At 41.8% G+C, this 26,551-nt stretch overlaps 1 protein-coding gene across 3 annotated transcripts in view; it reads right to left on the minus strand.

Moving 5' to 3' along the window:
* RAB2A (RAB2A, member RAS oncogene family) overlaps positions 1 to 26,551 on the minus strand; it is a 59,520-nt gene that overhangs the window by 26,780 nt on the left and 6,189 nt on the right. For 2 of the 3 annotated variants that reach the window (XM_089776248.1, XM_006113633.5), the window contains exons 2-4: positions 17,205 to 17,276; positions 12,313 to 12,380; positions 383 to 465 (exon numbers count right to left, since the gene is read on the minus strand). In XM_089776248.1, the coding sequence (XP_089632374.1) occupies positions 383 to 465; positions 12,313 to 12,360 (131 nt within the window). In that variant the 5' untranslated portion in view covers positions 12,361 to 12,380; positions 17,205 to 17,276. Of the gene's footprint in view, positions 1 to 382; positions 466 to 12,312; positions 12,381 to 13,359; positions 13,488 to 17,204; positions 17,277 to 26,551 lie in introns of those variants that run through there. The other variant, XM_075920649.2, reaches the window with a different exon arrangement.

A 26,551-nucleotide genomic window follows, 5' to 3' on the forward strand; every position in this document is an offset into this window, starting at 1 on the left:
GTGCAAAGGGAAGTCTTCTGTACACTTTGCAATATTTGTGCACTATTGCTTTAATCCTGAACTCAAGCCCACCTACACATTTTTTGAGCCAGGAGCAGCGGTGAATGTTAGCACTTCAGAAGCATCAGATGCAAGGCGGTATACAGGCTGACTTTATAATGGATACACACAGACACTATACTGTACAGAGGCAAGGTTCAACTTGGCTTTCTTGACATTTCTTGACTTTTGAACAGTTCAACCATGAGACATCAATACACTGTTTACCATAGTTTTCACATGGTGTTTATTTTACTCAGACATCTAAATGACTAACATTTCTACAAAAAAGTTTAATTGTACATTCTAAAATAGTTCTGATGTCCTTCTCTAAGTTACTTACCTTGTAATGTCATATACTAGTAAAGCACCTGCTGCCCCTCTGTAGTATGACCTTGTGATGGAACGGAAGGACTCCTGCCCTGCCTGTAGGAAAATAAAGTTCAGTTATTTACTAAATTACTATCTGTGACAAAAGCTACCAATTTATTACTTACATTGAAGGGGTGGGGGCTTTTTTTTGGGGGGGGGGGCAGAGAAAGAGGTTGGGAACAAAACCTCACTAGTTCTGGAAAGAAAAGTCACATATAAGAAGATGACTACAGCAAAATGCCATTAATTAAAAAAAAGAGAGAGAGAGAAAGATCAGGAACAAGACCTCTAAACCTTTTTTGGCAATCCCTGACAACCCAATTTACTGAATGGCTTCACAATACATGAATCATTATTAGAGCACAGAATGGACTCCTAGCAACTAAGCTCTGAAGACAAATTTGAAAGGAAGCAAATAACCCAGAGCTTCACATTTGAATTCAATAACCCACTCCCTGGGGCAGCTGTTGACACTAGAATAAATAAAGCCCATTGTAAATAAATGATGAATGACATCTTTACGCCCACCATCTGCTGGTGTAAAGGTTGTTGGAAGGCCAAGGATGCAGATTTTATCCGTTATATCATAAACTACTGCCAGCTTTCAACAGTCTTCAGATGGAATTCTTTCAGTAATCATTTTATTATGAAAAACAGAAAATGGTTTGAAATTTAATTTCATATCATTCTGCTCTACACTTAATCAGTTTCCTTTGTATTTGATATATAATGCTTGTCAAAAGGCAACAGGATGTAAAAGTCATCTTCATACCCACTGGTGAATAAAACACCAGAGATTCTGCATAAATTAGGCAGTTTCTCTTTTATTGTAGATAAGAATTTCTGTTACAAAGGTCTTCCAGCACAAGAGATGTGGACCAATAATTCATATTTATGGCAACCCCTCTCTTTTGCAGTCCAAAGTGTTGCTCACCCCTTGGAAATGTTGCCATACAGCTTTCAGAGAAGCATCATCTATACTATTTCTATTTGGAAAGATCCATTTTTGCATATGTAACAGTAACAGTATTAAATTCTTCAGGACAAGAGAACTAATAAAATGTATTTACTCACTTGTACAGTAAGAAAACAATTTACAGAAAGTTAAACAAGTTCAATAGACAGAAGAGTAGGCCTAATGAAGATTCAGCTCCTGGAAGATGTAGAAATGCACTGCAACAGACCCTGACTTCCCGTCCCCCATTTCCCAGAAGAAATGCTCACCAGCATCTGACAACCATGTTATAAGTACTGAGATGTGAAACATTCATCTCCAATTATGAGCCACACAATACAATGTGTTTTCTAGTGATGTCAGAAATGACTACTGAGAATGATTAGTACATACGATCATTTAAGTAGAAAAGGCCCTACAGGTAGTTAAATATTGTCACAACTTAAGATGATGATTTTTGAAAAATACAAACAAAAATTAAGCATACATGATATTTTATCAAAAGAGAGTCTTCTGCCAGATAGTTCCCTGAGATCAAGTGAGCATAACTCCCATTCAATAGACTTTTCTTCTTCCTGGAAATGCCCTTTTCAAATCATGTAAAAAGATTTCTCTAGAAAGAATGACATATCTACTCTACAAAAGAGTTTATAATATTAAATCTTTAAAGGAAAAACAATATCAACTCCCACATTGTTAAGAATACATTGTTAGCACAGTTTTGCTGTGACATACATGGGTTTCTCAAGTAACATTATGACCTTCCAGGCTAACCAGTAACTTAAGAAACTGGTTTATTCAAAGCCTGTGCGTAACCATAAGGGTTTTTTTTTTTTGGGGGGGGGGGGGAGGGAGGAGGGAGAAGGAATCAACATACAAACAAACATCTCCCTCCACAATATGAAAAGTATTAATTATTTTTTAAAATCCTTTCTTGCAATAACTGTAACAAACAGAACTTTAGCTCCTCTTCAGGTGGAGTGCATCTTTACATACATCTTTACAAAGTTTAAAACTGCTACTTGAAGTATGGTGTTAAACGTTTATCTTCATCACAGACAAGATACAAAGTTTTACAATTCTGTCCTTCGTTCTAAGCTCAGAAGTTCCATGACACAATTTTGTTTATCCCGGTGAGTGAATAGTTCTCAAACTCTCAAAGTAAAATGCTAGTAAGAAATGTTTCAGAGGGGTAGCCAAATCAGTCTGTAATTGAAAAAAACTGCATCACCACACCTTTCTATGGTGGACTCCCAATTCCAAACTGATTTGTGACTGACAGTCTGGAGCAGTATTTCCCAATTTTATTTGGCCATGGAACCCTTTTCAGAATTTCAAGGAACCCCTAGATTTGTCAAGGGAAGGGCCAGGGTGCTGCGGCCAGGGCCAGGGTGCTGGGGACAGTGCTGGTGAGGACAAGGGACAGGGTACTCGTGGGGGGGAGGGGTCTGGGCAGGGGCAGCTGGGACCAGTACCTGGCAATCCTTCAACACCTCTGGTGCCCAGAGAAGGCGGAGTAGGGGAGAATGACATTTTCGCAGAGGAGCACCTATGAGGACTAGAGTCTTCAAGCATAGGAGTACGTGGCAGCATATTATCTATTGACACTGGTGGTTGTGGTGTTCAGCACTGAGACTGTCGTCTTCTGCACACTCGGCTTTGGTGCTTGTGGTATCAGTGCATGCCTCCGTGCTGGGAGTCTGAAGATTGTGGTGGTGCCGGCGTGTCTTATCGGCACTGGTAGGAGCTGCATATCAGCATTTGTCAGTGCTAGTGCTGACGATGCAGAGGGGGTAGCCTTCCTCTTACATTTGACATGGCTCCTTCCAATGCCATTTTCCACTTTTGTGCTGCAGGTAAGTGGCACTGGGGAGCACGCAGCAGGGAATGCTGATGGCACGGCTGGTAGGGACCGTACCAGAAAGACTCAGGACCTACGTGAACCCCGCATATAGGATGAGTTGGCCCTTTTCCTCAAATGTAGAGAATCTGAAGGTGCCATAGTCTTTTGCATCTGGCGGTTGGAGAGATTTCTCCCATAAAAAATTTTTAAGCCTCATCTCGGTCTTTTCTGGCTCTGGCAGTCATACTCTGACAGTGTGGACATTTCTGCACCACATGGCCTTCACCGAGGCAGTTTTTACATGAGGCATGCTCCTCTGAGGCAAGCATTGAGTCTCTGCAGGAGTCACATTTTTAAAAAAGCGAAGTTACTCACCTTGGTGCAGTAACTGTCGTTCTTCGAGCTGGTGTCCCTGTGGGTGCTCCACTCTTGGTGCTGGGCTCCATTCTCTGGCGCAAGGGCAAGCCCAGCACCAACAGTGGAGCACCCACGGGGACATCCTCGAAGAAGAACCAGGGGATCCTGGTACGTTGAAGAAACTGGGGTATGAAGAACTTGAAGAAAAAAAAATTAGGAGAAACTTTTTTTAAAAAAGAAAAGTGAACTAGAACTAACAGCTAAGAATACTAAAAGCTACCAAATAACTAATTAATTTTTCTATCTTTTTCTAGTGAAGAGAGCATTGCTTGAAATTCCGTCTTCTGCTGAGGATGGTAGAAAAGGAACTAAAGGGACCTGTGCTGTGCACACAGCTAACAGACGTAAACAATGCGAAACAGCGACTGAGCTTGTGTGACTTGGGAAGGCACCGCCAGACTAAAAATCTCCAATCATTGGTGTGAGGCTGCACCAACACGAGTGGAGCACCCACAGGGACACCACTTGAAGGAGAAATGTAGGTTACTTACTAAAAGTTTCAAAAGCTATTAACAATAAAAATAAATTATTTCTGACAAATGTATTGTGTGTCAAAAGTACAGCCAGTCTTTTAGGGTCAAATTCACCACTGTGCATGGAGTCTAAGCTCAGAGAGGACCACTAGTCCCAGCTTCTGTACAGCACAGCCACTGAATTTTCCCAATATAATTCCAAGAGCATATTAAAGAAACATCCCATCTTTATTTTAAAATAGTTAGTGATGGAGAATCCACCAAGAACCCTGATAATTGTTCCAATGACTACTTAAAATGTTGTCTAACTTCAGCTCCAAGACACTGGATCACAGTATACCTTTACCTACTACACTGAAGAAACCATTATTAAATATTTTTTCGCACGTACAAAAGTTTCAGAGAGGTAGCTGTGTTAGTCTCCAATATAAAAAACTTAAATAATAGTCCTGTAGCACCTTAGAGACTAACAAAAAATTTAGATGATATCATGGCACAACCCACTTCTTCAGATGAATGGAATTTATGAGGTTGATGTTCCAAATAGCAGAGAAAGAGAGGGGTAGGGAGGGAATGGAAAGGAGGGGAAAACATAGGAAAAGAATAGTCAATTAGTGTTTCCATGCTAAATGATACAGAGAGAAGGTTCTAAGTACCATTGTACTTTGTGTTTGGCTTTTTATATCATTAGGATGTGGAATGTAATAGACAATCCAGCTAAGGTCTTTGTTTACCCCTCTATTGTAAGTATTAAACTTGCAAGTGAAATTAAGCTCTGCAGCTTCCCTTTCATGCTGGCTTTTGAAATTGTTTTGTAACAATATGGAAACTTTGAGATCATTAATAAGTGCCAGGGCAAGTTAAAATGTTCCCCAACAGTTTTCTGTGTGTTACCTTTTCAAACATCTGATTTGTGTTCATTAATCGTTTGTCATACAGACTGTCCAGTTTGGCCAATATACATGGCAGAGGGGCATTGCTGGCACTTGATAGCATAGATATCATTTGTAGATGTGCAGTTATATGAGCCTTTGATGTGGTGGTAAGGATGTTAAGGACTAGTTGACTATCTGATAAGCAAAAGCAAAGGGGGGGGGGGGGAAGAGCACAGTGCTGCGTGGAGCCAAGGGTCAGCTGGGGACTCCCTAGCTGACTCTGGGCTCCCCAGGCTCTTCGTGGCATTTCAAAATGACAGCACAGCTTGGAGCCCGGGGTCAGCGGGCTACTGAGTCCCCCGCAGACCCCCAGGCTCCTTAAGGGTGCTTCCGCTTTGAAATACACAAGAGCCCCCAGGAGCTCTTGTGCATTTCAAAGAGTAAGTGCCCTAGTGGAGCCTGGAGTCAGCAGGACTTCCCTCTAGCCCCGGGCTGCACGCGGAGTTCCGCATTCCTCCTTTCAAAGATACAAGAGCCCCAGCGGAAGAATTCAAAGGAGAATTGTGGAAGCACCTACCAACTAGTCAATGGAAATTCCATCCACTACCTAACTAGTAAATTATTTGCTAGTTAACATCCTTAAGTGGTGGTGTATGTGGTTAGGTCCTGTGATTATGTGGCTTGCATAGATGTGTGAACAGAGTTGACACTGGAGCGGGTACATATCTACAGATTATAATAAAGTAATCCCATAACATTCTCTTTATTAAATTGATTCAACTCCTTGAATATATTGTTATAAGGCCTGTTTTCAATTCTGTCATCATTTTCATGGCTCTTCTCTGAATCCTCTCCAATTTATCAACATCTTTCTTGAACTGCTGACATCACAACTGGAATCAGTATTCCAATTGCAGTTCTTCTGGTGCCAAATAGAGGAATAATTTCTCTACTAGTAAAAATTCCCATTTATTCATCCAAGGACCAGATTCGATAATATTCAACTGATTATCCACCTTCTCCCAAATCCTTCTCAGAACCACTGCTTCTGAGGACAGAGTCCTCCATCTTGTAAACAGGGCCTACATTCTTTATTCCTAGATGTATACATTTACGTTTGTCCTTGTTAAAACATTGTTTGTTTGTAGCAGTTTTCTAGATCATTCAATCAGTATTATTTCCTCTTCAATTCTTCTTCTTCTTCTTCTTCTATTTTCATATCTTCACACTTCAGTGATGATTTTGTGTAATCTTCTAGTTCGTTAATAAGATTGTTAAATAGCACAGGATCAATAACTGATCCCTAGTGTTGCCTACCAGTTCTGTGTCCTAGAAAACCAGGGCATAGTACTCAGGAAAGACATCTCCTCCCTCTCCCCAGGTCTCTGCTTGAGCCAAAGCTAAAGAAATGAAAAGGCAGAGGAAAACACACCTCAACCCTTCTGGACAAATGTGATAGGATTAAGCAAATACCCCTTGCCTCCTTTGCATTGAGACAGGACAGAAAGATATTTCCATCAGCATAAGGAATGGAGAACTTCACTTCCAAAGCAAGAACTGCACTGAACTGTAGAATTCAAAAAGCAGGTGGGAAATCTCTGCTTTATATGCAAATGAATCCACACTTGCCCATGCCCAGATCAGTAATTATCAGACCAATTTTAGTAATAAATCCTCTATCGGTATCCAAAATACTGAAACTGCCTAATTGCACTAAGAGCTTCCTCAAAGGAACACCACCCATAAGAACAGCCATACTGTGTCAGACCAAATATCTATCTAGCCCAAAGATCCATCTAGTCTTCCAACAATGGCCAATGGTAGGTGCCCCACAGGGAATGAACAGAACAAGTAATCATCAAGTGATCTCACCCCTATCATCCATTCCAGGCTCTGACAAATAGAGGCTAGAACTCAAATGTGAAATTGTGGAACTAGTCACTGTGGTTTAAACCTATCCTTTAAATCAGCTTCCATACCTAATGACTGGAAGATAGCAAACGTGACGCCAATATTTAAAAAGGGCTTTAGTGGTGATCCTGGGAATTACAGACTGGTAAGTCAAACATAAGTACCAGGCAATGTAGTTGAAACTATAGTAAAGAATAAAATTGTCAGACGCATAGATGAACATTATTTGTAGAGGGAAAGTCAATCTGCTAGGGTTCTTTGAGGGGGACAACAACATGTGGACAAGGGGGATCCAGTGGATATAGCATATTAGATTTCCAGAAAGCCTTTGACGAGGTCCCTCATCAAAGGCTCTTAAGTCAAGTAAGTTGTCATGGGATAAGAGGGAAGCTCCTTTCGAGGACTGTTAACTGGTTAAAAAAAAAAACAGGAAACAAAGAGTAGCAATAAATGATAAATTTTCCGAGTGGAGAGAGGTAACTAGTGGGGTCCCCCAAGAGTCTGTCCTGGGATCAATCCCCTATTCAACTTATTTATAAATGATCTAGAGCAGGGGTCTCCAAACTTTTCAGCCCGAGGGCCGCATTAACTATCAAACAGCAGTTCGGGGGCCGACTACACACTTGAGGTCCAAATAAAAAACAATCAAAACATGGATGTTGTTTTTAATTATGTATTTAATATTATTTTATTCAGTTATTATTTAATAACACATTCATACACTACACATGAACACCTGTATTAGTGTGAATGGTGAAATTGTTTCCTGGATGCCAAAATAGCAGACATTTCTGGCTTTAGATTTGTTGTCCCTAACATCAACAGTGACCTGAGATTATCATCGGACAAGTTTGTTCTCAAATTGTTCTTCACGTATTTCATTCTTGAAAATGTTTGTTCACACAGGTATGTTGTTGCAAAGATTGAAAGGTACCTTGATGCAAAACTTTTGACATTAGGAAAGTCTTCCTTGGGCAAAAACTGGTAAAAACCCACCAGTCCTATTTTGAACTTGTCCCTAAGGAGGTCATTTGCTTGCAACTCAATGACTTCCAGCTGCAGTTCATCTGGGCAACTGGCCACATCTGCTTCAAATGGGTTTTGAAACAATCTCACTTCTTCTGCCTTTGAATCCAAAAAGGTCTCCACGGGCCGGATGAGAGGGCCTCGCGGGCCGCATCCGGCCCCCGGGCCGTAGTTTGGAGACCCCTGATCTAGAGAAAGGGGTAAACAGTGAGGTGGCAAAATTTGCAGATGATTCTGCTCAAGATAGTTAAGACCAAAGCAGACTGTGAAGAGCTTGAAAAAGATCCCACCAAACTAAATGATGGGCAAAAAAAAACGGCAACTGAAATTTAATGTTGATAAATGTAAAGTAATGCACATTGGAAAAAATAATCCCAAGTATACATACAATATGATGGGGACTAATGTAGCTACAACTATTCAAAAGAAAGATCTTGGGAGTCACAGTGGAAACACCTTCACTGAAAACATCCACAATATGCAGCGGCAGTCAAAAAGCAAATAGAATGTTAGGAATCATTAAAAAAGGGACAGAGAATATCTTATTGCCTCTATATAAAACCATGGTATGCCCACATCCTGAACACTGCGTACAGATGTGGTCACCTCATCTCAAAAAAGATATATTGGTATTGGAAAAGGTTTAGAAAAAGGGCAACAAAAATAATTAGGGGTTTGGAACAGGCCCCATATGAAGAGAGATTAAAAAGATTTGACATTTCAGCTTAGAAAAGAGGAGACTAAGGGGGGATATGATAGAGGTCTATAAAATTATGACTGGTAAGGAAAAAGTGAATAAAGAACAGTTATTTACTTATTCCCACAATATAAGAACTAGGAGTCACCAAATGAAATTAAAAGGCAGCAGCTTTAAAACAAATAAAAAGATGTTTTTCATCACTCAGCGCACAGTCAATCACTGGAACTCCTTGCCAGAGGATGTTGTGAAGACTAGAACTTTATCTAGTTCTTTTTTGAACCCTGTTAGATTCATGGAGGATGGGTGTCCCTAGCCTTTGTTTGTCTGGAAATGGATGACAAGAGAGGAATCATGCGATTATTACCTGTTGCGTCCCTCCCTCTGGAGAATCTGTATTGGCCACTGTCAGCCGACAGGATACTGGGTTAGATGGACCTTTGGTCTGACCCAGTATAGTCATTCTTATGTAAATCTAGGTACACAATATCCACGGGATCCTCCTTGTTCACGTGGTTATTGATGCCCCTCAAAGAAGTCTTAGTAAATTAGTAAGACGTGGTTTCCCTTTTAGCCAAGATCACCTCTGGAGCCCATTTAAAAGACCGGCGTCACATTAGCTATCTTCCAGTCATTTGATACAAAAGATGTTTTAAAGGATAGGCTACAAACCACAGTTAGTAGTTTCACATTTGAGTTTTTTCAGAACTCTAGGGTGAATGCCATTTGGTCCTGGTGAGTTGATACTATTTAGTTTACCAATTTGTTCCTAAACCTCCACATATGAAACCTCAATCTGGGACAATTCCTCCATCACCCAGGGCTAGGAATAATCAGTTTGTATTGTCTAGCACAGAACTTTAGAGTACTCCCTTGAACAATTTTTTTTTTCTGTGCAGAAAATACATTCTGCGTAAGAAATGCCGAAGTTCCAATTTTCTCCCAAAAAAGTCTGCTGTGGCACCAGACCAGCCAACAGTCAGCTGTGGTTATCACAGCTCCTTGTCCAAGGAACCAGGTTAGAGGCATGGGATATGGAAGTGATATAGCGGGGTGCACAGAAATCTTGAGGGATGGTGTCACGGATTGGGGTTCAGAAGGACTGTAGAGGATACATGGCAGCATTGTCTCATGGCAATCCTGTCTAGTGGGGGACAGGATTGAGCCAGGCGCTGCACAGAAGGCTGACTGTAAGGCCACATAGGGACACATGCAGATATACTTGACTGAGTCCAAAGCAACAGAGCTATGGCCTATGGTCTGCAGAACACTTTCTGGTAGTCTGTATTACCAGAGAAAGAGGAAGAAAATACCACAAAATAAGTGAAGAATTGTAAGCAGATATTTACAGGACAATCAATCACAAACTTGATCCAAAAGGAAGACTCTCATATGTGTGTTAACTTAGTCTCCTGAAAGGAGAACTTCATCTCACATTACTAAAAAAAAAAAAAAAAAAGTTTGCTAAATGATTTTAAGAGACTAGTAATCGAGTAACTGACCTGCCAATGCAAGCACTGCCATTATCATATAAACACAAAACATACAGAAAGTACATTAAGAAAAAAATCCTACTATGGATACCTCGAATGAAGACATTTGTGATAGTTAGGCTAGGTAATAAAAAGGTAAAAAATGTGTACAACACTATTCAGTTGGAAAGCTTTTATTTGAAAATACAGGATACTCACAAGCTCCAAGAACAAGAGGGGATTTATTAAAACAGACGAATCAACTTAATACAACAAAGATTCTAAAATCAATTCTTTCTTACAAAAAAAAAAAAAAAAAAAAAAAAAGGAAAAATATGGGACCTTGAAGTGAGTATAATTTTTAAGTCACTGAGACCACAAAATAAACCTCTGACCAGTACACATTCATTATACGCAATTATGTATTTTGACAAACTTCAAAGAGAATATAAAAAACAAACATTAAAGATGGAAATATTTACATGCAACAAAGTTTAAACCAAATAAGGAAACATGAACTTCTTAACGGCCACATCTTCCCATATGTAACAGGAACAAATATTGCTCAGGTTGCTCCTTCCAAAATCGGAATTCTCTGATCCAGCAACATCCGTGGTCTGATAGGACCACGGATGTTCCTCGACCAAAGAACCCTAGTAGCCTAGTGGCAGGAGGGCAATCCAGGAGGAGCCAGGCTGAAGCAGTGGGACAGGGCAGGGGCTAAGAGCAGCCTCCAGCAGGGGATCTGAAGTCGGCAGCAGCCACCAGCAGCTCCCTACAGCCTGCGGAACTGGGACCAAGTCCAGCCAGCACCAGCAGCCCAGAATTGGGCCGGCGACAGCCTATAGCAGTGCAGGGCTGGAGACAGAGCCTCAGGCAGCCTGCAGAACTGAGGCCAGAGCCTGCATGCTGCCGTGGGGTAGGAGCCTGCATTTTCAGCAGCCCATGGCAGCGGGACTGGGGCTGGTGGCAGCAGGGTGGGCCAGAGCCCTGGGCTGCCCACGGAAGTGGGGCAGAGCCTGCAGGCTGCTGTGGAGCTGGGACCGGAGCCTGAACATTTGGCTGCCCCCAGCAACCTGACCAGGGCCAGAGCCAGCCCACAGCAGTGTGGGCTGCTGGAGCCTTGCTGGCAGTCTGGCCGGGGCAGCAGCAGGACCAGCAACCCAGCAGGCAGCCTCGCAGGGGATGGAGGTATTCTCTCCCCCTCCCACAGCTGGCAGAGTCAGCAGCTGAGGGCTGTGGAAGGGAACTTTCTCTGGTACAGCAAATTCCCTGGTTTGGGACTGGTCGGGTCCTGAGGATGCTGGATAAGAGATGTCCAAACTGTATAGTAAAACCAGTGCCCTGTAGTGTTTGCATTCCATTGTATCTGATAGCCTCAGAGGCCTTTCAAAATGCATTCTGTAAATTGCCCAGAAGACACTGCTCTAAGGAACAGTGCTGGGGGCCACAGGGCAAAAATCATGGGCATCCTTCAGGTGCTACAGTATAGCCATTATGAACATACTTGGTCAGTGACTGAATGAATGTTAAACAACAGAAAGACATGCCAACTGATTTCTCTAAAGTAAATATGCCCTTAAATTATCAGTATCACTTAAAAATGCATCCCAACTCCAGAAAAGCCAGGCTACCAAATTTTTGTTGTTTGATAGATTTTGTGAAATCGTTTTAGTCATCCACTTCTTGAGACTTTGTGTACCATCCGTCATCCTTTTGATGACAGAATACTGAAGGAGCTCTTCAATATACGATTATGAAAAGAGTGAGGCAAGTGAATCCTTTCCTCTTACTATACATTGGATGAGCATGTTACCTTTGGAGAATTCCTTAACTCAAAGAGAGATTGGGATCTGGAAACAAACCTCCCCCCATAGAAAGTGCACTTGTCATATCTTTAAAGGTAGAGTAAGTAAGTAACCTGTTCAATGTGTACAGAAAATAAAAGCAAAACTCCTTCAAGTATTACTAAAATTAATACATTTTTCTACAAAATAAAAATGGTACAGGCTATCACAGTGTGTCTCTTCTGTAAAGGCCTTCAAAAATAAAATGCTTGTGCAGGAAATCTTAAGGTACAGTGCTAAATTCATTTAAGAAAAGAAACTGCACAAACTTTTAAAAAGTGCTTTGAAAATAAAAATTTAAAGAAACTGTGTAGTGAATATTTAATCTTTACAGAAAATAAATGCATTTAAATGTATATGCAAAAAACATTTTCATTTTTCTTACCGTATCCCATATCTGAAGTTTTATCTGTTTTCCGTCAATTGTTATCATTCGAGCACCAAATTCTACTCCTGAAGAGATTTTAAGAGTTACAGTGTTACTACACAAGCGGGCGGGGGGGAAATCTATCCAATGTGAAATTAAAAGAGATACGAGTAGACTAAACTGAACTTTGTAACAATAGGAAGCAACCTTGTGGTGCACTTTATATCACACTCTAGTTCAGTGGTTCTCAACACGCACAGCAATTAGCACACAACTGCAACTTATCTGACCTTTTTAGGGGCATACAGGTCGATGTGGCCCACATAAAGAGTTACATATGCAGCCCATAATGGTATATCGGTTGAGAACCACTACTTTTTTTCCAAATCTTCCAAAAGACTTAATAAAAAGGATTTTGTTTCCTTAGTTCAAGCAGGGGGAACGGGGTGAGGGTGGGGACATTTTCATTATTTTCTCAAAATATAGGTTCATATATGTCTTACAGAAGCGAGGCTAAACCACAGAAATTCAAACAGTAAAAACAAAGATCGGAGGTAAAAATTCTGACCATTTGTAGTTAGTACAGCAATGAAACCATGAAGTAAATATTGCTATGGTTGTGATATTAGTAAAGAATTTAATAGTTTTTTTTAACCTGTAAATAGTATTTTTCCTTGAAGGATAGGATCCATTTCTAACTAAGGAATTTTTGCTTGTATTACAACTGCACAGCTTGACAAATTGAAGTGAAATTGTAGAATTTTTGAGCTCTAATCAAAGTAGCTCAAGGATCCTGTTAGCTTCCCCAACTGCAAGTGCTAAGTACCCAAAATAAAAACAAAAACAACCTGGGTGATGTGATAAAAATGAAATTAATCTGAAAAAGAAAGGAATTCTCTAGGCAAGGTTGGATTAAGCTGGGAAATATTTATTGGTGTGTAAACAGTGAAAGTGACTGTAATGAAGGATCTGTGTTTCACTAACAGGACAGTTTAACAAAAACTATAAATTGTATCAACAGTATTAACGCATCATAACAAACAGATACAAAAAAATGGACATTACCCATCAGAGAAGCACCATTTACATGTGAAAGAGCCAATCTTCAACAAGATGGAATCCGTAGCATTTCTTCAGTGCAGAAACACAGGACTATTTCTTAAAAAATGATGCTTCAACAGTTCTGATAAATACTGTGGGCAAAATTTTCCAACCTGGGTTTTAGATTATGCTCCTTAACTCAGGATTAGGCACTTAAACAGAAGTGACCTTACTTTGTTATGACAGTGAGAGTTCAGCAAGTACAAAGTTAATAGATGCTGAAGGAACTCCCTACTTCTGGAAAATAAAGTTTTTGTAGTTTAATTTTTTTTTAATTCTGGCAAGTGTTTGTAGCTACACAAATGTGGGATTTTCAAAGGAGCTTAACAAAATCAGACCCTCAAATCCTATTTAAAATTAGACCTTTAATACCCATAAGGGTGTCTGTAAATCTCAGCCTAAGTATATTTCTATAGCAGTGATACTCAGATCTCAGTGGTTCCGGAGCTAGTTTAGCAATCAACATTACCCAAAGAGCCAAGTAGCATGAATTCATTGTTTCATTTGCTACAGTACTATATATTCATATTTCAAAAGCATGACAAAGGAAATGTATATTTTTTATAAATGTATTATTCTCAGCAAAATAATAAAATAATAATACTTGATCAGTTAACTACAATTGGCTAACATAGTAAAATCATGCTGCTTGATTAAATTGCCTTCAGACCCATCCCCTTAACTCAAGTTTTGACAGTATGTCTACACAGCAGTGTCATTTCAGAATAATGGCATTACTTTATGTTAATAATGGCAAGCTGGAGGACTTCTTACTCTGACTCCTGTAACTCTCATTTCACAAGGAGTAAGGTAAGTTGAAGGAAGAGTGTTCTTCCTTCGACTTCCTGCTGTGTGTACAGCGGCAAAATCCTAATTAAGCTATTTCTACTTCAGTTACACAACTGACACAGCTGAAGCTGCGTAGCTTAATGAGACTTTTTCCTTGCTGTGTAGATGTGCCTCGAGACCCAAACTACAGGCAGTCTCCGGGTTACGTACAAGATAGGGACTGTAGGTTTGTTCTTAAGTTGAATCTGTATGTAAGTCGGAACTGGCGTCCAGATTCAGCCACTGCTGAAACTGATCAGTTTCAACAGCGGCTGAATCTGGACGCCAGTTCTGACTTACATACAGATTCAACTTAAGAACCCCAGGCATCCCCAAGTCAGCTGCTGCTGAAATTGATCAGCGGCTGATTCCAGTAAGCCTGGGGCAGGGGCTTCCTGTAGTCAGCCACTGGTCAGTTTCAGCAGCGGCTGAATCAGGACGCCTGGGGCAGAGCAGCTGGGGTGCTGCCGGGGTGGTCCAGTAGCGCCAAGGAGCGGTGCTGCAGGACCAACCGGCAACGTCCCACCTGCTCTACCACAGGCCCGGGGCTTTGCTCCACATCTCCCTGGTCTGCTGGGGGGGGCCCACTAGCTGCGCCCCCCCCCCCCCAGCAGACCAGGGACACGGGGAGCAAAGCCGCAGTGATGGCGGGGTGCCGCGTCTCTGAGGCTTTGCTTTGGCAAAGCCTCAGAGGCGCGGGACCCCTCCGCCTCCCGGCTTTGCTCCAGGTGTCCCTGGTCTGCTGGAGACGGTCCCCAGCAGACCAGAGGCACCGGGAGCAAAGCGGCAGCGGCGGTGGGGTGCCGCGCCTCCCCGGCTTTGCTCTGGCAAAGCCTCAGAGGCGCGGGACCCCTCCGCCTCCCCGGCTTTGCTCCAGGTGTCCCTGGTCTGCTGGAGACGGTCCCCAGCAGACCGGGGCACCCGGAGCAGCTTTTATCGCCCCGGAGGTCGAGGTGGCGGGACCGCTGCGCTCTGGGCGGTCCCGCTGCCTGCGAGCTCTGGGGCGAGAAAGCCCCGTTCGTAAGTGCGGATCCGACATAAGTCGGATCTGCGTAACTCGGGGACTGCCTGTACTTCATTCCCAGATGAAAACTATATCAGAATGCAGCTAAAGTACAGAGTATGCAATTCTATACTATACAATTATGATTAATGTGTAAAAGGGTTCATTAGGAATGTTAAAATGTGTTTATTTAGGTAAACGTGTAACCACTGAAAATTTAGCGGTTATATGCAGAGGCTGCAGTGCCGGGAGGGTGAGTATAAAGGAGGGGAGGCGTCTCTCTAAGAGCCAGTGCTTGTACTTAGCTGGCTTAAAAGCCGGCTCCCTGCGCACACCAGCTCCTGCCTGCCCTCCCGCTCCACGCTGCTGTGTCTGATACAGGGGCCCAGGCTCATTGGTTAACTGTATACGTGTTTACCCTTGCACGTCCCTAGAGTTCATAAATCCAAACTATACAGATATGACATTTTAAAAAGGGGGTTCTGATTGTATCGGAGCAAAAAAGTTATGTGGGTACCTAGTTGTATGTTTCTATATTTTAACATGTCCAGATTTATTTTAACTTCTTTAAGTCTAATTTCCTGGGTTTGCAATATGTGATTTTAAGATTTTCTTATACACCTGTAATACATTTTACTCCATGGTCTCAGCTAAGATGCCCTTTTTCTAAATGCTCCCTCCCACAACTTCTTTATTCATAACATTGTTCACACAAACTTCCTTGTTATTTCACTGGTCTCTTAGGTTATTAAGGGATGAGAGGAGTGTTGTGAGTAACAGAGAAATGGAGACAGTATTCTGTTACACAGTAGTTATCATTGTATCATGTTGATCCAATTGAGGTAAAAAGGACACAGCAGCCAAAGAGCAAAGTTGGGGGCTTGCAAATCCCGGTGCTCCACTCCCCAGAAGGAAACACCTGGCAGGTGGAGCAGGGCAAGCCCTTGCCTCAATCTTGCTCTGCAGCTGGAGCCCTGGACAACAATCCCATTCCCCAGATAAAGCACTGGGCAGAGCAGGGCAAGCCACCGATCCCATTCCCCTGCAGGAGCACTCCACAGGAAGAGCAGGGCAAGCTCCAAGCACCTGATGGGAGTGGGAGAACAGCTCTTTCCCTCCCTGAAGGTCAGCGAGATGAGGGGAAAGAGGCGGTTCCATCACTACTACTCTCACTGCCCATCCACTCAAAGTGGGGGCTCACCTGACCCATGCTGGCTATGCTGCTGCTATGAGATGTCTGAAGAATCTGTTCTTGTATGGTATTAGAGATTTTTGATGGGGAGGGGAAGTGTGGCAGTCTGACACCAAATGCTTAGTTTCCTAAAGGATTAAAATTAATTAAAAAATAAACACAGTTAGAAGTACTATAATTTTAGAAATGATACAGCTCACACATAACAGACACAGAATGTTATGGAGCTCCTAAAACAAGGGGTCCTTCTGGCTGCACAAGCAGGTCTCAAATGTAGCCTTTCCTGGTGATAATCATATTCACAATTCAAACATTTCCCATCTAGTAAACACAAATGTTATTTTTTGAAGTCGGCTTTGTTTTTAATCTTAATTTTAAGATCACGGCAAACGGCAGAGCCCTAGAGACTGAAGTCCTAACCACTAAGCAAAGGCAACCTCTCCATACATTCTACTAATATGCTTCAAGCTTGATGAGTTTCTATGCCCACTTAGTCAAATGGCCTTCTTGCAGAGGCAGTCAAGGAGATTGCAAATTATGATTTTGGAGAACTTTTGTGATGCGAATATTTACCCACTATGAACATCCTATTTCATATTGGTTATGATATAGCCAGCAGACTGCAAAGATATACGACTTGTGTCACAATGAAACAAATGGCAATAAAATGAAAGGATATATAATCTATAACCAATATGCTAAGCCACCTAGCAATCCATCATGCTTAAACTATATCCTTATTTTTAAATACCTTTTGAATAGCATATTTAAAAAGGAAGAACTTACCAATGGTAAGGTCATGCACTGGTTGAAACCTCTTGTCTGTAAACTGTAACAATAAACATGATTTCCCAACACCTGAAAGTAAATTCAAAAGCCTTACTTAAGCAGCAGTAATTAAAACTTAATTTATAACATTTAAACCAATATATACAATTTATTATTTTGATATACAGGTCCTGATATTTGTTTCATTATCATACTACAATCAATATTATATCATCCTTGTCATATATATTTAAATTATATCCTTGTCATATATATTTAAAAAAAACAGAAGTAAGTGCCTAGAAAATGACAACCATAATTCTAAAAACAACAGGTCAATAATACTTAAATAAAAAAAACCCACACACATTAGTACTACACTAATTTCAGATTTCACTAAGACCAGCATGACTATAAAATGGCTCGTTACCCTTATTTTTTCATACTTCTACTGTAGTGCGGTACAGCACTTTTCCCTCTCGGTACCCCATAAATAGTTTCCCTATCATTTCCTCTTGTACTTTTCTTCCATATTCCTTGCTTCATACTGCTCACACACTCCCAGATACATGACTGCTACCTTCAAAACGTGGCTAGAATAATCTAATTATAATCCTACAAAACAGAGGAAAAGCAGAGTACAGCAGGAATCCCAATCCTACAGTAATTTTCTGTGCATGTACGAGACAGTGGTCGTGGATTTGTCTACACTGTCATTTTACTGCACTGTAAATTTCTAGTTCAGGGGTACGCACACACACACACACACACACACACACACACACACACACACACACACACACACACACACACACCCCCAGTTCTGTAAGGCATCAGTGCAAATAGGTAATACTTAGTCACTCCCCTTGGAAAGGTGGTTACCTACTGCACTGGGAGAGCTTTCAGTGGTGACCATACTGCCAGGGCTGCACTTTAAACTTAGCAGTGTAGACAAAGCCTTTGGTAGTGGTGAACAGAACACAGAGAATGTATACAGCCAATATGATTGTGATAGAAAAAATCACTAGCAATCAAGATTATCTGAGAACAAAGCCATAAGAATGACACCACAAAATAGAAGGCACAGAAAAAAAATACACTTCAGTTATATAAACACATAGGCAGCAGCTGTTTGCTGATGAAGCTGTCAACAATGTAGAACACTGACCTTCCAGCTTCCTTTTATTTAAGTTTCATGCATTTCTAGAAAAATGTGGCATTTTACTTTAGTTACATAATTCAAGGTCATCATAATAAAAAATATCAGGAAGATGTGAACATGTGTGTGTAAAACCAAGGTGAATTTAAAATGTAAGAGGAGTGAAGTCTCTCAGAAAGGGACAGAGGGGGACAATTAAGACACAAAATTCCCTATTTAACATGTGATCGCATTTTTAATTAAATTAATCTTTCCAGCTGGCTAGAGATATTTTTATTAATAGATTTATATAGTAATCTGAAATCATCTTAGCATTTTACATGGAAGAATCACTTCTTGTTTCCTACTGTTGAAATAAAATATTCTGTGCCAGAGGTGATTGTATCTCATTGATAAAACAACTATACACATTAGGGAAGAGAAAAGTATTTTGTCTAATTAAAGCCACAGGCAGGCTTTTGACAGAGTATCCATGTTGGAAATGTAAACCCTCTGTGATGTTAATACTATCCTAAGACGCAATAGTCAAAAGGTCTGAGTCTCTGACTACACCAGTGCCCAAGCTTTCACACAAGACTTGTTCTTGTCCTTTTTTATCAAAGTATTCAGATTCAAAATTAATTCAGACTCAGCTAAACAAAGTGACATTATTAAGTAGTTTAAACCACAACTTGAAAAATTCATTAACAGTAAGTGGGAAGTTTTTCCTGGAGAACATAGGCAGCTCAAGCCATCAATTTCTGCTGAATTCGGGATTTCATTTCAAATTAATTACATTTTTAAAGTTTATGGTTAAGATATTCTTCCAGATTTAATCTAATATACAACAATATATTTTTGTCCTTCTAAATCTTCAGTCAGCTCTTATTAGTCTGCTACTGCTCAGACTTACTAAGCAAGCAAAGGACTGAAACAAACAGAACTCTGGTTAGTTCCACTCGCTATTCAAAACCCTGTGGATTACAGTGAAACAGTCACAAATCACATTGATGAACAGTCACAAGGATGAAATGCCTCCAACCAGCATAGAAACTATTTAAAAATACCAGAACAGAGACTCAAACTAAATGTCAATCCTAAGCGTAAAAAAAAGAGTGGCAAGTGCCCTAATCATACAGAAGAGTAAAAGAGATAGTTAAAAGCAAAAAAGGTATCCTTTACATTTGGAAGTCAAACACTATTGAGGAAAATAGAAAGGAACAAACTTTGGCAAGTTGTGTATAAAAGTGTAATTAGGCAGGCCAAAAAAGAATTTAAAGAGCAACTAGCAAAAGACACAAAAAACTAACAGTACTTGAGCCATACTTTTTAAATGACAATCCTGAGGAGTTGTCCAAAATTGAAGTGTCAATACAGGAAGTTTTGGAACAAAATGATAGATAAAAAAATAATGCATCACCAGGAAAAGATGAGATTCACCCAAGAGTTCTGAAGGAACTCAAATATGAATTCACAGAACTACTAACTGGTATTTAACCTGTTGCTTAAAATCAATCCCTGAAGCATGCAGAAAATAACTAATGAAACTTGTTTTTTAAGAAAAGCTCCAGAAGAAATTCTGGCACAATTGCAGGCTGCTACATTACAGAATTATCAGATATACAGAGATGAACATAAGTTGAGGAACAATCAACATGGCTCTTGCAAAGGGAAGTCACACCTCACCAAGCTATTAGAATTCTTTGAGGGTGTTGAATGGCATATGGACAAGCGTGATTGGTTGATATGGCATACCTGGACTTTTCTGAAAAGCTTTTCAGAAGATTCCAAACCAAAAGCTCGTAAGCAAATTAAGCAGTCATTGGATAAGACAAAATGTCCTCTCAAGTCAATAATTGATTAAAAGATAGCAAACAGAGGGTAGGAACAAATCAAAGAATCATAGAATACTAGAACTGGAAGGGACCTCAAAAGATAAAGTCCAGTCCCCTGTCCTCACTGCAAGACCAAGCACTTTCTAAATCATCCCTGACAGGTGTCTGTCTAACCTGCTCTTAAATATTTCCAGTGATGTAGATTCCACAACCCCCTTAGGCAGTTTATTCCAGTGTTTAACCACCCTGACAGGCAGGAAGTTTTTGTCCAGTCTAAGCCTCCCTTGTTGCAATTTAAGCCTATTGCTTCTTGTCCTATCCTGAGAGGCTGAGAACAATTTTTCTCCTCCTCGTTACACCCCTTTTAGATATTTGAAAACCACTATCATGTCCCCGCAGTCTTCTCTTTTTTAAACTAAATAAGCCTAATTCATTCAGTCTTCCCTCATAGGTCATGTTTTCTAGACCTTTAATCATTTGCGTTGCTCTTCTCTGGATCTTCTACAATTTCGCCACATCTTTCTTGAAATGTGGTGCCCAGAACTGGACACAATACTCCAACTAAGGCTTAATCAGTGCAGAGTAGTGCAGAAGAATGACTTCTTGTGTCTTGCTCACAACACTCTTTTGATGCATCTGTTTTAAATGCTCGGTTTTAAAACTAGAATGTGATATATAGGATCTGTACAGGACCAGGGCTATTCAAAATATTCATAAGTGACCTAGGAAAGGTAAACGGTGATGTGGTAGTTTGCAGACGATACCAATTTAATCAAGTTAGTTAAGTCCAAAGCTGACTGCAAAGAATTACAAAGGGATCTCACAAAACTGGGTGACAGGGCAAATAATTGGCAGATGAAATGCAGTGTTGATAAGTGCAAAGTAGTGAATATCAGAAAATTATTCCAACTATACATACAAAAATATGTGCTCTAAATTAAATGCTACCACTCAAGAAAGATCTTAGAATCATCAGGGATAGTACTCTGAGAACATCAGCTCAATGTCCAGCAACAGTCAAAAAAGCTAACAATGTTAGAAATTAGTTTTTACCTCTTTCCTAATAAGACAGAAAATATCAGAATGCTATGCCTTGAAAGCAAATCTAGCATTAATCTAGCCCATAAAGACAAGAAAGTGAAACCGGTTGAAAGGCAAAACACCAACAGCGAAAAATAAATAAGTTTTCAGCAGAGTAATTTCATTTTAATAACAGGAAATTTTAGAGGTGACATATCCATCCCCCACACCATGTGTTTCTTTGAAGTATAAGGACAACATGAAAGGCTGGTGGGAGGAGGAGTCTCTGCTAGTTTTGATGGAAGACTTGGAGATACTGTTTGTTCTGCCACCTCAACTAAAAGGGCAAGTGTGCTGAATCTCCAGCCAAGACTTCCCTTTTTACTGTATTAGTCAACGAATCAAGTAGATGTTAAAAAATTAAATACAAAATCTTAAAGTCTGATACAAAATCTTCTCTTTCCTTCCACTGCTCAGTTTCCATTCTTGGCTCCAGTGGAGAGCTAGTAAAATGCCTCTAGTCAGATTATTCTAGACAACATAATACCTAAATGTATAATGTAAAACAAACAGAAAACTCTTAAACCCAGCATTTCAAGTGTCTACCCTTTTAAAAAATGATGTATATGGTCCAAATTATTATTTTCACTTTGCTTATTTCAATAGCAAAAAAGGTAAGGACATTTGATTTTAAGAGAGATGGCTTTTATTCTGATGCTATGTCAGTGACTCACGTAGATCTGAACAAACAAAAAGCAGAACACACGGAATTAAACATCAGGTAAAGCCCAGGAATAAATCCAAAGTCAGATATGTTTACAGCTGTATGTATTATCTGATTTTCCAATTAGGGTTGCAATCTCTGTGGGACACACTGGTGTATAACTGTATATAAACCAGTTTTTAAACTTTTTTTCTTGTAACCCAATTGAAGAAAATTGCTGATGCCTGTGACCCAGCATAATTAAATCTTTTTACTAGAGTGCAGGCTCCAGGGTGGAGCCACAGGGATGAGAGGTTGAGGGTGTAGGAGGTGAAGGCTTTGCCTGAGGGCCAGACATGAGGGATTTGTGATGCAGGTTGGTGGGGTGGGGCAAAGTGGGCAGGGACTCTGGGCTTGGGACTACAGTACAGGCTCTGTCTGGGGATGCACATTATGGGTTGGGGTGTTTGGGGTGCAGGAAGGATTTCTGGGTTGGGGGCTCAGGGCTGGGACAGGGGGATTGTTGGGGCACAGGCTTACCTCTGGCAGCTCCAGTGATGCAGTGGGATGGTAAGGCAGGCTTCCTGCAGGTCCTAGCGGAATGTACTGCACCCTGGAAGTGGTCAGGAGTAGGTCCAGTTCCACAGGCTGCCCCCACCCCAAGCTCTGGCTCCACATACCCACAGGCCAGTTCCTGGTTTGTCACCAAGCATTGCTGAGCAAAAATGGAAGGAAGTCATTTTGGTCTTGGTTTGAAATAGGATTGGCTTAATTTTTTGGCTTGTTTTGCTTTTCTCTCTCTTATGAGAATTTGCTATTCACTTCCAACTAGGAGCCGGACTTGCTGCTGACAGCTTTGAGGGCCGAGCACATTCTGCAGTGCTAGGACAGGCAGGAAGCTGGCCTTAGCACCCCATCTGATCACCGTGTCACCCTACAGCAAGGCAACCTAGTGCCTAACTGGGTCATGACCCATACTTTGAAAACCACTGATATAAACAATACAATAAATGCATAGTGGGTTCCTTTAAATTAGTATTTGTCAACAGTTTTCACATACAACAATGTCAGTTTCTCACAGTTTGAATATGAAACGTGTTGTAACAACCAGCAAACATTGAGTTTTTAATAGCTGTTTTATATTTAACTCTTGTTCTTTGAAAATATACCTCCTACACTATGTATTCACTTCTAAGAAATACAATTTCACATTAAGATTGCTACCTTAATTTAAAAGCCTACTGGTGGCAAGACAACACTGGTTTTAAGCTTGAAGTACTAGTCAAAATAAACCTATTTGTGTGTTGGGTATGGATGCAAAATCTTGTTTAACCGATTAAACAGGATTTTAGATCCATTAATGGAGGGGCAGGTCCCCCTCCACCCTCTGCAGCTGAGCTTACTGTGGTCTGGGGCTGCTCCAGCTCTTTGGAACACCCCCTACCTGGAATATGCCCCTTCCACCTGGAGCAGCCGCTGCCTCTGATGTCCCCAGACCCGCTGCTGACAGTGCTCTGGATGTCACTCTGCCCCCCTGCTCTCAGCAAGCATGGAGCTGCTCCAGTCCCCACTGATTAACCAGTTAGATTTAGATTCACTAGCTAATCAAATAATCGATGCTATATGCATCAACTATTCAATTAGTCGATAAGGGTGCCTCCGCCTTTGAAGATGAAAACGCTGCAGGGAGTACAGGGCCAGCAGGGGGCTCAAGCAGTCCCCCTGCTGGCCCTGTGCTCCCTGTGGCATTTCAAAGCAGCAGCACCGCATAGAGCCTAGGGTTAGCTGGAGACTCTAAGTGACCCCAGCTGACTCCAAGCGGTGCTGCTGCTTTGAAATGCTGCTGCGAGCCCAGCATCAGGCTTCACGCGGCATTTCAAAGCAGCAGTGCTGCATGAAGCTAGGGATTAGTGGAGCAGGACCCAGCTGACCCCAGGCTCCACGCGACGCTGCCACTTTGAAATGCCGCATGCAGCCGAGGCTGCATGCAGTGTTTCAAAGCAGCAGACCCCAAGCAGCACTACCACTTTGAAGCATGCCCTCCCTTTCCCTTCCCTTTGCTGCCTCTTTCTGAGACAGGCAGCAAAGAGGGGGGAAGGAAGGGAGAAGAAATTAGTGTGTTAACTACCCGATAAGCATTTACTTATCTAATAGCTGACTAGTCATTCACATCCCTAATCCCTAGTTTCAAGCCTTCACTATAGACATTCAAGTTTAGCCAGCCACATAGTGCTCTGGGGCAGTTCTGTATGAGGCAGGAAGACAAAGTACTACCAATAAATACCAGTTATAAAACATATAGAAATGTAACAGAAGTTTAACAGAAATTAAACAAATTACATTATACTCCTGAGGAAATTCTGAACTAAATAAATTAAAAATTCTGCAAAATTCTTCACGTGTGAGGTGTCAAAACAACACAATATAAATAAGTTACATAGTTAATGTAATTGTGATTTTTGACAAAATTATGAAGAATTTAAACTTTTTTTGGCACAGAATTTTTAATATTTGATATAGGATTTTCCAAAAATCCTGTCAGAATTCTGTATGGCATAATCTGGGTGCAAGTTGCTCAGTGAGGAGGCTGGGGTATCTGGATGCACAAAGGATTCTTTGGGGTTCTGGGTGCAGGGAGAATGGAACTCTGCAGGAGAGTCCAGCTGAAAGTGGTTAGGGCTCAGTAAAGGTTGAGGAGTCAAGAGTGGGGAGCACAGCAGGAGGGAGCTGGGGAATGGTGCATGGTGTGGTGGTGGAGTCAGGATGCAGATGGTTGTGACTAAGTGGGATGGAGGAGGCGAGGTATGATGGGGTGGACAGGAAAAGCAGCTCCCCAAACAGTTACCCCTCCCGCTGTGGCTGAGGAACAACGGGGCCAGGAGATGTGATAAGAGTCATTACTTGGGGAGCTGCTCCCCATCTGCCCAGCCCCTCCATACATCTAGATCTTATATAACATTATTTTAATGTTGTTATATACACTTGGTTAAGTCTCATCCAGAAGGAGACAACATTTGAGATATCCCGAATGCATACTTAATTCAAGACAGAAACCAAGAGGTTGGACACATTGAGCCAAGAACAAAAACACACTTGAATTCTTGTTTAGAAGCCAAATCTAAAAGTGCTTGGTTACATACTAAGAGACAACCACATGGCATCATTGAAACCTACTGAATAACATACTGGAGGCTAGCACCAGAAGTATATTTGATCATATTCTTGGGTAGTCTCCCAGTAGTCCCTCTATAATGAGGGTTGAAGGAAATTCCAACTAACTTTATGGCTTGCAGTTCTAGTGTTAGGCACTGTATTCAAGGCAACAGTCTTTGTTCCTCAGACTCTCTTTCCTGCCTACAACTACATTCTCCTCACTCTCAGCTTCTCTTAGTCTCTGTCTAATAGCATGTGTAACTTCAAATGTATTGAAACAACAAATCTTTTCCTCTTTGGAATAAATATATAGGGTTGTTTCATAAAAAATCTAAACTGATTTGTTTTATCTTCATGAAAAGTAGATTTCCAGTCCAGTTGCTAAGGGCTGACCTGCACTTAAGTTATGGCAGCAGAATTACTCTGTCAAGAGGTGTGAAAAAAACATTCTCTGGACCAATATAGCTATGCTGACAAAACCTTTAGAGTAGACAGTCATGTTGATGGAAAAGGACTTCTGTCAACATAGCAAACACCATTCAGGGAGGCTGATGACATTTCTATAGCAATAGAAAACTCCTGGTGACACAGGCCACATCTTTACTAAGGAGCTACACATGCACAGCTATACCAATATGGGTTCTGTATCACAGACAAAGCCTGAGCTACCAGCCACTCCCAAGCTTCTTATTAGCCAATAGCTTGCACTTCCTCTCTTGTGCTCCAGGCTGGGCTTCTGTGAGGCTAATAGGCTCTTGGTGTTGCATGATCATGCTAGCCAACGCTTGCTTGCTTGCATAGAAACCAGGATACCCCAAGGCTTTCTAACCTAGTCACCTGACTGGATAGGAGACAAGTACCGGCAGTCCCCGAGTTACGCGGATCTGACTTAGGTTACGAACGGGGCCCTCTCCCTGGTCTCCAGCAGGGAGAGGAAGCAAAGCGGCGGAGCACGCGGGCAGCGGACAGCGTCTGAGCTGCCCGCTGTCCGCGTGTCCCGCCACTTTGCTCCCCATCCCCCTGGTCTGCAGACCAGGGAGACAGGGAGCAAAGCAGAGCAAAGCCGCGGAGCCCGAGGGCAGCAGGACAGCCACGGCGCATCTGGGCTGTCCCGCTGCCCCCGTGCTCCGCGGCTTTGCTCCGGACGCCTGTGGTACAGCAGCTGGAGCGCTGCCGGTTGGTCCCGTAGCGCCGCTCTGGGCGCTACTTGACCAACCCGGCAGCACCCCAGCTGCTCTGCCCCAGGCATCCTGATTCAGCCACTGCTGGTCAGTTTCGGCAGCGGCTGAATCAGGACGCCTGGGGCAGAGCAGCTGGGGTGCTGCTGGGTTGGTCCAGTAGCGCTGAGGAGCGGCGGCGCTACTGGACCAACCCAGCAGCACCCCAGCTGCTCTGCCCCAGGCGTCCCCAAGTCAGCCGCTGCTGAAACTGACCAGTGGCTGATTCCAGGAAGCCCCTGCCCCGGGCTTCCTGGAATCAGCCGCTGATCAGTTTCAGCAGCAGCTGACTTGGGGAT

This window comes from Pelodiscus sinensis, chromosome 2 (genome assembly GCF_052426305.1).
Source record: "Pelodiscus sinensis isolate ZL-2025 chromosome 2, ASM5242630v1, whole genome shotgun sequence".
In the NCBI taxonomy this organism is placed as follows: domain Eukaryota; kingdom Metazoa; phylum Chordata; order Testudines; family Trionychidae; genus Pelodiscus; species Pelodiscus sinensis.